The sequence below is a fragment of the Mixophyes fleayi genome, chromosome 8, assembly GCF_038048845.1.
Source record: "Mixophyes fleayi isolate aMixFle1 chromosome 8, aMixFle1.hap1, whole genome shotgun sequence".
NCBI classification, from domain to species: Eukaryota; Metazoa; Chordata; class Amphibia; order Anura; family Limnodynastidae; genus Mixophyes; species Mixophyes fleayi.
This window is the reverse complement of record NC_134409.1, coordinates 31,565,092-31,577,849: the sequence shown is the minus strand read 5'-3', so window position 1 is coordinate 31,577,849 and position 12,758 is coordinate 31,565,092. Positions and strand designations below refer to the sequence as shown.

Sequence of the window (12,758 nt, the reverse complement as noted above, 5' to 3'; positions counted from 1 at the left end):
TCTTCCTCCTCTTATTTCTCTCTCTTCTCCTTTTAGTCTTATTATTTCCCCCTGCCCCCAGATGATCCTCTCATTTAGACCCCAAACAATCTGCTATTTGCCTTCTCTCCTGTGCTGTTAGTGAGAAGCCTCAGGAGCAATTATAAAGAAAACAGCTTCTTTATTTACTATCCCTCTTCAAAGCGACAAATGTGGCTGCACATAGTATAAAGAGCAAATCTATGATAGGAAACCAATCATCTGGTCCAGCAGACACACACCGGGCAATAATATCATGTAAACCTGTTCTCATTGGTAGTAAAGCGTCTAAGCTTCAATGTTTGGCTTCTTGTCCGATTGTGGCTCTATGATACAATTTGGTTGCTGTTATTGATATAAATAACTGCACTTAGTCCTTGTCCCTGCATTGGGAGGGAGGAAGGGGGGTTCTGGGCATTTACACTCCCCTTCTTCTCCCAAGAGTCTTGAGACTCATTGGTATTGGGATGAATAAAGCTGTACTTACCCATTTATAGTGTACAAAGTCCATCCCATTGAGTCTCCCTATTACTGCCACATACATTAGAATATAAAATAACCAGCGTAACTGCTGGTATCCTGAAAACCAACCACAGATTTAGTTGTGTTTACAAAACATACATCATGTCCACCTTCCAATATTATATATGAAAAATGTACTACTTAAAGTACAACTAAAATGACAATAATATAACAATTGTAATGTTAAACCCCACAGTGTACACTGTTATAAAAATATATGAGTACAGTATATGGAAACTATTTGTCCAAACATTTAGCACATAATCATGTTATGGTAACAGTGTAACAATTATGAGTATAGTAGTAATGTATGATATACACACTGAAGCATAATTAGCATAAATGGTGAGCTGTGACAATATGGTTTACACGGTTATGTCTGATATAATAGTGCTATCATAGATAGGCTGCATAGAGAGGAACTATATGCTGATGGAGAGTACAAATTACCATAAACCCATATAGGGAGATTGTATACTTATCAGAACCTGTATAAATCAGGGAACTCAGGGGATAAATAGATTTGTGACTACCCTGTAAAGCAGTAACACCCCCTACATGTGCTATTTCCTGCTGATCAAGTTAATTTAAGCAACTTGTCCTATAACACAAGATATGGCACTTTCCTGCAGTTAGCCAGCATACACCTAGAAACACCCCATTCCATGTCCCCCATAATAATGAGTGACATTTGTACCTCCACATTCGCCCCCATCTTGCCCTGAGCCTTGTACTTAACCCATATAAAGGGGTACATTGGCTTGAGAATAATAGCACAATGTCACAAATGGCATTTATGGAGTAATGTCTCTATTTTGGCTATATAAATTACCTTTTGTTGAGTCATGACCAATCCCTTCCAGAATATGCTTAATGTTCACACTCTTTAAATACATATTGATCTGGAATATATCATAACGGTATAAAGTGTCTGTTCCATCCTCATATATAAAGCTGGAGCTTACAATAAATCCCTGCAATAATGTGGCATGATACATCCTTATTTGCCATCAGAGAGCACTGGAGCCCTGTGATATGGGCCACACATGAATCTGATCACATGGGAATAATCTGATAGCTGCAACTTCACAGCTGACTGGTGGTGTCTATGCAAATGTTACCTACCCTTGGGCTTGGACGTTAGTATAGCCAACTACAGTCTTAGCCATACTTTCCCAATGTATATGGCTTTCAGGGAGAGATCACAAACAATGTATTCCAGACTGTTATGAATGTAGGCTGTCTATTTAGCCCCATGTACTAGAATAACTGTTTATGTTACAACTTGTTTTTTTCAAGTTGCTTATAATACTATCCTATTTATTCCATGTAAGCTTGGAGGTGGAGGTGGCAGATTTGGCGGTGGACTTTTCAGTTGAAATCTGATTTGGTAAGTGTAAACCAGATAGCACTTAAAGTAACAGGTTGCACATATAACTTTTCATATAACCATGTTGCACTTCTGCTGGAGCACTGCAGCCTGATTTGACATCTATTTTTTGCTGCAATTTAATAACATAGAAGCTAAGTGATTCTCTGCTGCCCCAGTGATACTGGCCCAGAGTGGTTAGGGATAACTTACATCTTCAGTTGGTCAGTGTGTGTTCAACTTCAGACATCGCTTGGAACTGAAAGCACAGATAAAAAAAATTAGTTGGGAAATTTTTTGGTAAGAAAAAAGGCAAAAAAAATCTAAAACCTCATACAGTAAAATACTATTATATTTAAATAAACACATTTTTTTTAATAGTTTTGCTCTGTTATCACCATTCCGATATGGTGATACCAGAGCATGCATCGCAGAGTTTTAAGTACTATCACAATACTTGTTATATAGGCTTTCCCATGCAAACTCATGTATATTACTACTGATAGCAATACTGTTGCTGGCAATAACCCACTTTTGTATATTATGTAATGTTATAATGAGCTCAATTACTGTCTGAAATGCTCATTGTCACTGGCAATAAGACTCTTTGCCTGTTGATAAAAATGACCTTTGGAATTTGTAAGAAAGGGATATAAAAAGAAAAAAACACTTCAATGATGCATCAAAGTGTTTATCTCAGGATGGGCACCCCACGTGTTGAGTCCTTTTTTTTTTTAAACTCATTTTATTAACTTTAGTAAATTCTTTATGAGAATGGTGAAAATACTTGCAAATGCATAGATTTATTCTGTTTAGACACAAAATGAAAAATGATTTACATATGTTTATTTTTTTTCTATGTTTAATAGCCTTAGGGGCATATTCAATTGTCGGCGGAAATAATCTCGCGCTCCACGGACTATTACCGTTATCACGGTAATTTTCTCACTGGATTTCAGCTTGCAGCTCCCTGAGCCGCGAGCTGAAATCCAGCTTACTACTACCGTAATACCTCAAAGCCTACCAACCATCTACTTAACCCCCATCTCCTCCCTTTAGCTCGTCCTCCCTTCTCTCCTCTTGCCTCAACTGGCTCCTCTTGTGTCTGGTCTGTTTACCCTCCCTTAGGATGTAAGCTCGTATGAGCAGGGCCCTCAGTCTTCCCTCCTGTCTCCATACCTGTTCTTCCGCTCCTTCTTTACTGCATATGACTAGCCGGAGTTTCTGAAGTATTGGTACTTTTTGTTCATTGTTCTGTATGGTTTCACCCTGTATAGTCTACTGTTAGTACTGTGTGCGGTGCTGCAGATACCTTGTGGCGCCTAACAAATAAATGATAATAATAATAATAATAGTAGTTTTAACGCAGCGGAAACCTGCGACAATTGAATATGCCCGTTATGGTGGAGAAAAGATACACCTGCACTTATAAATGTGTCACTTGTGTGCAGAAATGTTTGTGTATTCTCCAGAGCAAAAGCTTTAATAAATGTCCAACAGTAACATTAGAAACTGCTCCAGAATTCACAAAAATTGGCTGTGTAACTGTTGCACAAGGACACAGTCCACACATTATAGGAAGCCGTCATGCAGCATAGAAGAGTATGAGAATACTCAGAGCACATAGAATAAACTTCTGTCTAAGGTCCCCAATGGAAATGTAACCTAGAAATGTAAATATCTGTTTAGCTTGCCCTCTTATTTTATTATCAGCCACAACTAGCAAAACTAACATTATTATTATTATTAATTTTCATTTATAGGGCGCCACAAAGTATCCGTAACGCCGTACAAGGACAAACAATGGCACAGTACAAAGTGAAACAGCACAGTACAAGTAACAGTAAGCACTATAACTCAGGCACAGCATGAAAGAGAGGGAGGGAGGGGAAAAGTGAGTACAGGCAGGTAACTATGGCCCAAGAGGGTGGGCACGGATGACAGGTAAAGAGTCACTGAGGGGAGCGGAGAGAAGCGAGAGGAGACAGAGGGCAGAGGGACTGAGAGGAGGTGAGCTGAGTAGCTGGAGAGCGCAGATAAAAGTGATGGAAACAGAAGGTAGGAGAGCCCTGCTCAAAGGAGTGAACAATTTAAAGGGAGGGGAAGACAGACAGACACATGGATGAGACGGAGAGACGGGAGAAATGGAGACGGAGTCGAGGAAGGGGGAGAAGGGAAGAAGGTATGAGAAAGAGAGGTAGCCGACCGGTGGGAGTTTAGGCATGAGACTGGAAGGCTTTAAGGAAAAGGTGGGTTTTTAATGTTCGTTTGAAAGAGGACAGATTAGGGGAAGTTCTGATGGAGCGGGGGAGCTTGTTCCAATGGAGGGGAGCGGCGCGGGAGAAGTCTTGGATACATGCGTGAGAGGAGGTAATCAGAGGGGAAGAGAGGCGACGATCGTTGGATGATCGCAGTGAGCGGGAGGGAGTGTGAATAGAGATAAGGTTAGAGATGTAGGGAGCAGTGGAGTTGGCGAGGGCCTTGTAAGTCAGAGTGAGGAGCTTGAAAAGGATTCTGTAGGGGAAGGGGAGCCAGTGAAGGGCTTGGTAGAGTGGGGATACAGAGGTGGAACGGCGAGAGAGGAAAATAAGCCTAGCAGCCGAGTTAAGTACAGATCTAAGGGGAGCGAGATGAGAGAAGGGGAGGCCGATAAGGAGAAGGTTGCAGTAGTCCAAGCGGGAGATAATCAGAGAGTGGACGAGAGATTTGGTGGCATCCTGGGAGAGGAAGGGCCGAATGCGGGCAATGTTGCGAAGCTAGAAACAGCAGGATTTGGCGAGAGAGTGAATGTGAGGGGCAAAGGAGAGAGAGGAGTCGAGGATGACACCTAGGCATGTACTGTATAGACATTTTGAGAAATTTAAGCTACTTCAACTAAAGATCTGTTTTGTTTTCAACAAATGTTATAGTATGAGCTTAAGTATTCATTCATTCTTGGATCAAGCTGCAATATATTTATATTGTTCAATATTATTTTACAGATGCGGAGGACTTCAACCATAACACATCGCCTTCCAAGGGAGAAAGCTGATTCCAAATCTGTGCAATTCAATATTAATGATTTTCTGAAATTCTCATTCTCATTGGATGCTCCATGTTTGAGAATTGTTGATTGTTGCTTTATTTCCTGAATGATTTCTTTAATCAATAAATCTATTGCAAATTAATAAAATGTGTATTGTAATTATTTAGTTAAAAATCCAGATAAATTAATCAGAAAATCTTATATACTTAAAAACCAAAAAACCAAATGAAAAATAGAAGTAGGGGAGAGCTGGCAAATTTTAGCCTGGGGGGTAAGACTCGACTCAGCAGCCTATTAGGAAATTTTTAAATGGGAAAAAAATACAGGTCCCCTCCAGCCCAGCCTGCCCCTGGGTTGTAGTTATTATGAAGGAAACAATAAACATATATGTAAATGAACAGCTGTGATACAAAGTTCTGCTACTAAACTCAACAAAACAAATTCAAAATTCACAGTGTTAAAATACAAGATATCTGTCACATACTAACATCAATTCTAAAACCTCCAGCCAGGAAAAAATGTAACCTATATGTACAAAGTATCTCTGAATTACATTTTTTCAACAAATGAGCAAAATATAAGATACAACTGATGTCTTACAATGGTTACTGTGAGAATTCAATTACAGGCAAAGGGATTCCTAATTGAAAACTAGAGCATTAATGTAACACATATGCAAATATTAAGGGGCATAATCAATTGGCCACGTTATTGTTAAAAGTAACGCGGCCTGTGCATTATTACCGTTATTACGGTAGTTCTAACACCGGCTTTTTGCTCGCAGCTCCCTGAAAGCTGGGTTAAAACTGCTGTAATAACGGTAATAGTTTTAACCCAGTGGTACTTAGGGGGGAATTCAATTCCCCCCGAAGTCACATACATTTGTGTGCTCTAACTTAGTATTAGCAATGCAGCAGAGATACATTTTCACTTTTAACTTAACATACAAAGGGATTCCCAATATAAAACCACAGAGGTAATATGACTTAAATTTACAGTGTATTTTGAGTTGCACATATCTTGTAGCTTAAAACAAAAGCGTAAGGCTGCATTTTTAGGTGGGGTACGGAATAAAGGCTGCCATTATTCAGACAATACTTACCCTGACGTGGCGACCCCAAACGGCTACTTCAGGACCTGGCTCCAGGACGACTGCCAAGGATTGCGACCAATGAAGAATCCGGCCACTCTGCATGACGTCACTGCCAACCGCGACGCTCTTCTCCTTGCTGTTGAGGTGCAAATGTAAGTATGCGCCCATACACAATCTACTTTGCTTAGCGTTGTACATTGTGTATGGGCATACTTACATTTGCACCTGAACAGCAAGGAGAAGAGCGTCGCGGTCGGCAGTGACGTCATGCAGAGTGGCCGGATTTTTCATTGGTCCCGATCCCTGGAAGTCAGCGGTCAAAGCAGTCGTCCTGGAGCCAAGTGAAGTAGCCGTTCAGGATCGCCGCATTGGGGTAAGTATTGTCGGGGTAGTCGGCATCGACATGCTGACTACCACCGGCATTTTCATGGTCATAATTTTACACCTATGTGTGGGCCATAAAATTGTGGTCTACTCTAAATGATGTCATAAATATTACTACATTTTAACTTCTTGTGCTATGTTATACCATGAGTTATTTACCTTTTTGCAATAATCTACACTGTACTCTTGCTCTCCACCGTGTACGGGCAAGAGTTGTTGCCCTCCATATATAACAAGTTGATAACATTAAAATATCAAATATTTATGGCATCAAGGCAAAAACCTCAACATCTTATCTATTTGTATGAAATAAGCATAAGGATAAATATCAGATTTCAACTTTTTTATTATACTTGCTCATAATTTTTTTTATGTTAAGGGGTTTAATTAAAGTATACTGTATGAATTTTATATACCATGTTTAAAAGTAACAAAAAAAGATAAAAGCATCAACAATTTTGACAAATGATAACGACCATCTCTACTGCAACTAACCTTTTAGCATGAAAAGGTTTACATTTGGATACATGTTGGAGACCGCTATACTTCACCTGTTTATTACACCTTTATTATAACCTTTATTATAACCTGTACCATACTTCACTAATTATTAACCTTTATAGTGCCCACATATTATGCATTGCTTTACAGAGAATATTATTAGTGTAGATTTAGTAAAGTGCTCCGCAGTGCCAAACAGTGAGGACATACATAAAACAAGGACATACTCGGTAGACAAACTGAATTCATAAATGAAAGAGAAGGGTATTCAGGGCCCTGCTCATGAGACAGCATCAATTCTAATTGATAGGTCACAGCTGTAACAAGTGGAATAAGTGTAGCTCAGAATGAAGATTGGGACAGTTGTGGGCAGGGCCAGACTGGGACTAAAAATCAGCCCTGGCATTTAAAGCCATACTTGCCAACTCTCCCGGAATGTCCAGGAAACTCCCGAAATTGTGGTATTTCTCCCGGGCGAGCAGGCAAATATCCCGCATATGGCATCTTGATCATCAAAATGACGCAGTTTGCAATGAATCGCGTCGTTTTGGCCCTGCCCCCCACGATAAAACGTCATTTTGTTGCAGGGGGGCTGAGCCAAAATGCAGCAAATTGCTGCGCCCCGCCTCTCCCGCCCTCCAACCACGCCCCTCTGCCTGGGATCTCCCGGACATTAACTTACCAAAGGTTGGTAAGTATGTTTAAAGCACACAAAGGCCCACCTGTTCTGGGCTCCATGCAGTGCGCGTTGCTGGTGCAGTACAACATGATATAGTATGAAAGGGGGACAAAGAAAAGATGCTGTTCTCTGACTCTTTCAAAGCACCAAACAATTTGTAATTAAAACGTTAATTTAATGTTAGTAAACATCAATAACACATATCCATTGCATTTCCACAACATATAAAATACTCATCCACTGCAATTTATCAGATAGCATGAATAAAACATAACAAAAATCCACCTCTTAAAGCGCTTGTAAGTTATTTCTAGGATGACTATTTATTCAATCCTGGGGGGTGCACTCCCCAGAAACTCAATTACACACTTCCCACAGAAAAAAAAAAAAGTCAGTTGAAAACCAGCATGGGTGTTAAATGCAGTCTGATAATAGTTCAGACAATTTGAAATCCGGTTGAAAAAGTAATGAACTAAAACATCTTATCATTAGCCACTTATACTTTAATAAATTCTAGGCTCTTGATGCCCACAATCCACTGATGTAGTTCAAAGTGCAAATGAGTTTAAAACAGACCTTTCTTGAATATTCCAGCTAATTGCCAACCGCTGGTAACCAACCTTCCAATTCCTCCTTTAGTGTGAAATGAAAATAACTCCTCCTGCTGGCTCCTTTTTAATCAGTCTCCTAGAAGTGAGCAGGATATTCTTACCTATAGGGCCTTCTGTAGCAATTCTCTGGCCAGAGATTTTCTCTAACATTCAATGCTTGCAGACTCTTGCGGCAATATCCGCTCACCTTTGTAAATAAGGACCGGTGTTACAAATAAAACTCTTAATTACAGCTGCAGGGGTAGTGAGGTGTTAATAAGTCCATCCAGAAATAAAACTTTAAAAAACGCAAATGAAGCATAAAATCTCTTACACGCTTCTCCACTGCGAAAATGTGGTGTCCATAAAGAGTAGCAAAGTAGTAATGGTCCACTTCGTTAAAAAGGCCATCTAGAATCTGGGATTCTGGACATAATTAATATCAGGTGGAATCAGAGAGAGAAAAAAAAAAAAGCACACAGCAGATCACTAGGTTTCCAATTTTAAAAAGTTGGTGTAAAGATAAAATCACATATACCGTATTTTCCGCACTATAAGGCGCACCTAAGAGACTTAAATTTTCTCCAAAAATGGCTGTGCGCCTAATAATCCTGTGCGCCTTATGTGTGCACTGAGTTCCCAAAACTGTTAAATTGTTGTTGTGTGACTTTGGTAAGTGCTCCGCTTGATTGACTGTCGGACCATTTCCAGCTGACACAGGGACGTAATACGTACACTACGTACGCTGGTTTGTCTAAGGGCCCCCGAAAATGGCACCAGTGAAGAGACATGCCTACGAGGCACAATTCAAACTACAGGCCATCAGTTACGTGGTTGTAAATGGAAATAGAGCAGCTGCGAAAGAATTCAACATAAATGAATCTATGGTTCGGAAGTGGAGGAAGCAAGAAAATGAACTGGGCCAAGTTAAGAAGACGAAACAGAGTTTCCGCGGGAACAAAGCGAGGTGGCCACAGTTAGAAGACCAACTTGAGCAATGGATTATTGAACAAAGAACAGCTGGGAGAAGCGTCTCTACAGTCACCATTCAACTGAAGGCAACCACGATAGCACAAGACATGAGTATCGAACACTTTCAAGGAGGTCCGTCTTGGTGTTCTCGTTTTATGAAAAGGTGTCATCTCTCCATCCGCGCAAGGACTACCGTGGCGCAGCAACTGCCAGCGGATTACAAAGAAAAGCTGGCCATCTTCCGCACCTACTGCAGTAACAAGATTATAGACAAAAAGATCCAGCCCAACCACATCACCAACATGGACGAGGTCCCCCTCACTTTTGACATCCCCGTGACCCATACTGTGGAGAAAAAGGGGAACAGCATGGTATTGATACGCACCACGGGGCATGAGAAGTCGGCTTTCACTGTTGTTCTTGGTTGCCACGGTAATGGACAGCAACTACCACCTATGGTCATTTTTAAGAGGAAGACACTGCCAAAAGAAATGTTTCCATACTTTCCGGAGTCATCATTAAGGCCAATCAAAAGGGCTGGATGGATGAGGAGAAGATGAGAGAGTGGCTGAGAGAGATGTATGTAAAGAGACCGGATGGTTTTTCCACCATCACCGTCCCTGTTGATCTGCGACTCCATGCGCGCCCATCTCACCGCTACTGTGAAAAACCAAGTGAAGCAAATGAATTCGGAGCTTGCCATCATTCCGGGAGGACTAACAAAAGAACTCCAACCTCTAGACATTGGTGTAAACAGGGCGTTCAAAGTGAAGTTGCGAGCGGCGTGGGAGCGATGGATGACAGACGGTGAACACACCTTTACTAAGACTGGGAGGCAGCGCCAGGCAAGTTACGCCACCATATGTGAATGGATTGTGGATGCCTGGGCTAAGGTATCTGCTTTAATTGTTGTCCGAGCTTTCGCGAAAGCCGGCATCATTGCTGAACAGCCACCTGACAACTAAACTGACTCCGACAATGATGAGAGGGAACCCGGCATGTTTGATGGCAAAACTGCCCAGCTGTTCAATTCAGACACAGAAGATGAGGACTTTGATGGATTTGTGGGAGAAGATTGATTAAAAAATAATGTGAGTGTATTGTTAATAAAGTTCAACTCACTCACTGTTTTGCTTCCGTTACCTATTTTTTTTGTAGACCGTATGTTTTAGCATGCACCTTATAATACGGTGCGCCTTATGTATGGGTTAAGTACAGAACAAGACCCTGTAATTGAGACTGCGCCTTATAATCCGGTGCGCCTTATAGTGCGGAAAATACTAGTATTTGGATATTAAACAATTTAAAACACAACATAAACCATTATGTCACTTTAAGAAAAAATATGTATATAACAATAGTGCAAAAATGCACAAAATTAAAACCACATTGGATCATTTTTCCAAAATAATGCTCTTTAGGACTAGAACTTTAGACCTTTCCCATCAAAGACAATAGTTTTACTCACAGGCCATTGTGGGACACTAATAATCCAACCACCTTCTTTTAAGTTGTGCTTTCAACAAGGCATAGGGGTCCACTTACACCCAATCGGAATATAGAGCACCAATTGCAAATTTAAAACAACATTGAAATTTTATATATATATATATATATATATATATATATATATATATATATAACTCAAAAGTACCGATAATGACCATAAATTACAAATAAAGACATTTATTATCATCATCATCAGGCCAAGCACAGTATTTTTCAGAGACACAAACTTAGAACTTTTCACATCAGAAACCATTGTTCATCTCTTGAGCCATCTGAGGTATTAATCTTTGGGTTATCTTACTTTTGACTTCACTTACAATTATCACAGATAATTCTAATCAAGGACAAAAAAAGTTTTACATTCTCAAATATCACATGTAAGGGCATACCTCAAGATCCATATGACTGTTATGGAAAAAAGAAAAGTATATGGCTACTTTCAAGCGGATAGTCAGACGTTTTGCCGGGTCAGTACACAAGCGGTTAGCCAGACGTTAGTCGGGTCGGTACACAAGCAGGTAGTCAGAGATGCAAGGTAGAATAGCAGGTAGCAGGAGCTGAGCAAGCAGAATACTCAAGCATATGTCTTAACCAGGAAGTGCCATTTATAGGACCAAACAGGAAACAGGATCCAAGATGGTTTCTCTTTGATTCCAAACTGGCCATCTTGGATAAGGGCAAATTTGAAAAATACAGAGATCTCTAGTGGTCGGAGGTGCAAATGGCAAGGTAATTACTTACAACAAGCTGGCTGTGGTCGGGCAAATTGTTGTTGCCATTCTGGGAGTTCTATCTCTATCAAACCTAAATGAGAACAAAAAGGCTTAATGTCTTGGGGTGTTCTCAAGAACTCTGTCTTTCCGCTATCTGTTATATGTCTGTTAAGGGTTTGAGCATACATGTGTAGTTGTAAGGTAAGCCACGAGAGATCTTGGAATATCTGAAGTTTATTGCCATCATAGTCTACTGTATTCAATTTTCTAAATTTCTGGAGAATTTCTCATTCTGTATAAAATAATGGAGATGACATATTACATCTTTTGGGCGTTCGGATGGAGAACCTCGTGGTCTGAGGGCCCCATGGGCTCTGTCAAATTGAATGTTGGTGGTAAGGTCTTGTTTTAAAATTTTATTAAAGACCTTAGTGAGGAAGGCAATTAAATCTTGTGTAAATATAGCTTCAGAAATCCCACGAATTCGCAAATTGTTTCTGCGGCCCCTGTTATCAAGGTCATCAAATCTACTTTGTAGTAGTTGTAATTCTTGAGCTTGTTGAGCTACTGTTTCATTAAGAAGATCATGGTGTGCCACAACCTCATCCTTGAAGTCCTCTAATGTAGACATTCTTGATGATAGTCAAGTCAGATCAGCCGGCAGCATGACAACTTACTTCTTAACTGTTTCCTTAAGTCTGAATTCCAATAATTCAAAATCTTTCTTAGAAGGAAGTTCAACCTTTGTGGGTAAGGATTGTATTAGTTGTAAGATCGCCCCGATATCTTGATTGGGACTCACAGTGCATTCAATAGAGGTAGAATTAGTGGAGGTAGCCATTTCTGTAGATTTGAAAACTTCTGGCGAGGAAGGAGAACTATTGTCTTGTTCTGGAGAAGAAGTTATAGAATGAAGATATTGCCGTACATCCTGACGTTTAGGCATTTCTGTGGATTTTTCGTGAATCTGTTTGGACTGGCCTTTCTTATCTTTGCACATTAGATGACCACTTCAAGATCGTCAAATAGGGAATAAAGGTACAGAAGTTAAGTATAGATTTGCTTTGAATCGCTAATCTGCTTTGTCACATATCACCTCCTACCCCCCCCCCCCCCCGTGGGTGGATTAGATCGCCATCTAGTCCAGCCTTAGTACAATATTGAAGTACTTTATGAATAGACCAGGTCCTGTCTTTAAATACATAATTAGTGCTCAAATGTGTGATTTTGCCTTGTTGGAAGTAATGTATCAGACGTTATGTGTAGCCAGATATATTTCAGAGTATTAACAGGCTAGTCAGCTTAAGGTGTTCTAAAGTATAGTGTATTAAACTTAATGCAGTATATTTGGCAAATAATTATATGATATATAAGAAATAGAAA

General features: G+C 40.2%; 1 protein-coding gene and 1 long non-coding RNA gene across 3 annotated transcripts in view; one reads left to right on the top strand and one right to left on the bottom strand.

Moving 5' to 3' along the window:
• LOC142099145 (ranaspumin-like) overlaps positions 1–5,081 on the top strand; it is a 151,223-nt gene extending 146,142 nt beyond the window's left edge. The window contains exons 14-16 of one of the 2 annotated variants that reach the window (XR_012678479.1): positions 1,875–1,930; positions 3,673–3,752; positions 4,891–5,081. Coding sequence is in view for 1 of the 2 variants with exons in the window: in XM_075182321.1 (XP_075038422.1) it covers positions 1,875–1,919 (45 nt within the window). In the remaining variant the exon portion in view is untranslated. The remainder of the gene's footprint in view (positions 1–1,874; positions 1,931–3,672; positions 3,753–4,890) is intronic. The other variant, XM_075182321.1, reaches the window with a different exon arrangement.
• Positions 1–11,260, bottom strand: part of LOC142099149 (uncharacterized) — a 33,469-nt gene extending 22,209 nt beyond the window's left edge. Inside the window, exons 1-2 of the long non-coding RNA XR_012678483.1 lie at positions 11,052–11,260; positions 2,123–2,168 (exon numbers count right to left, since the gene is read on the bottom strand). This is a non-coding gene — a long non-coding RNA (uncharacterized LOC142099149). The remainder of the gene's footprint in view (positions 1–2,122; positions 2,169–11,051) is intronic.
• Between the last annotated feature and the right edge of the window lie 1,498 nt (positions 11,261–12,758).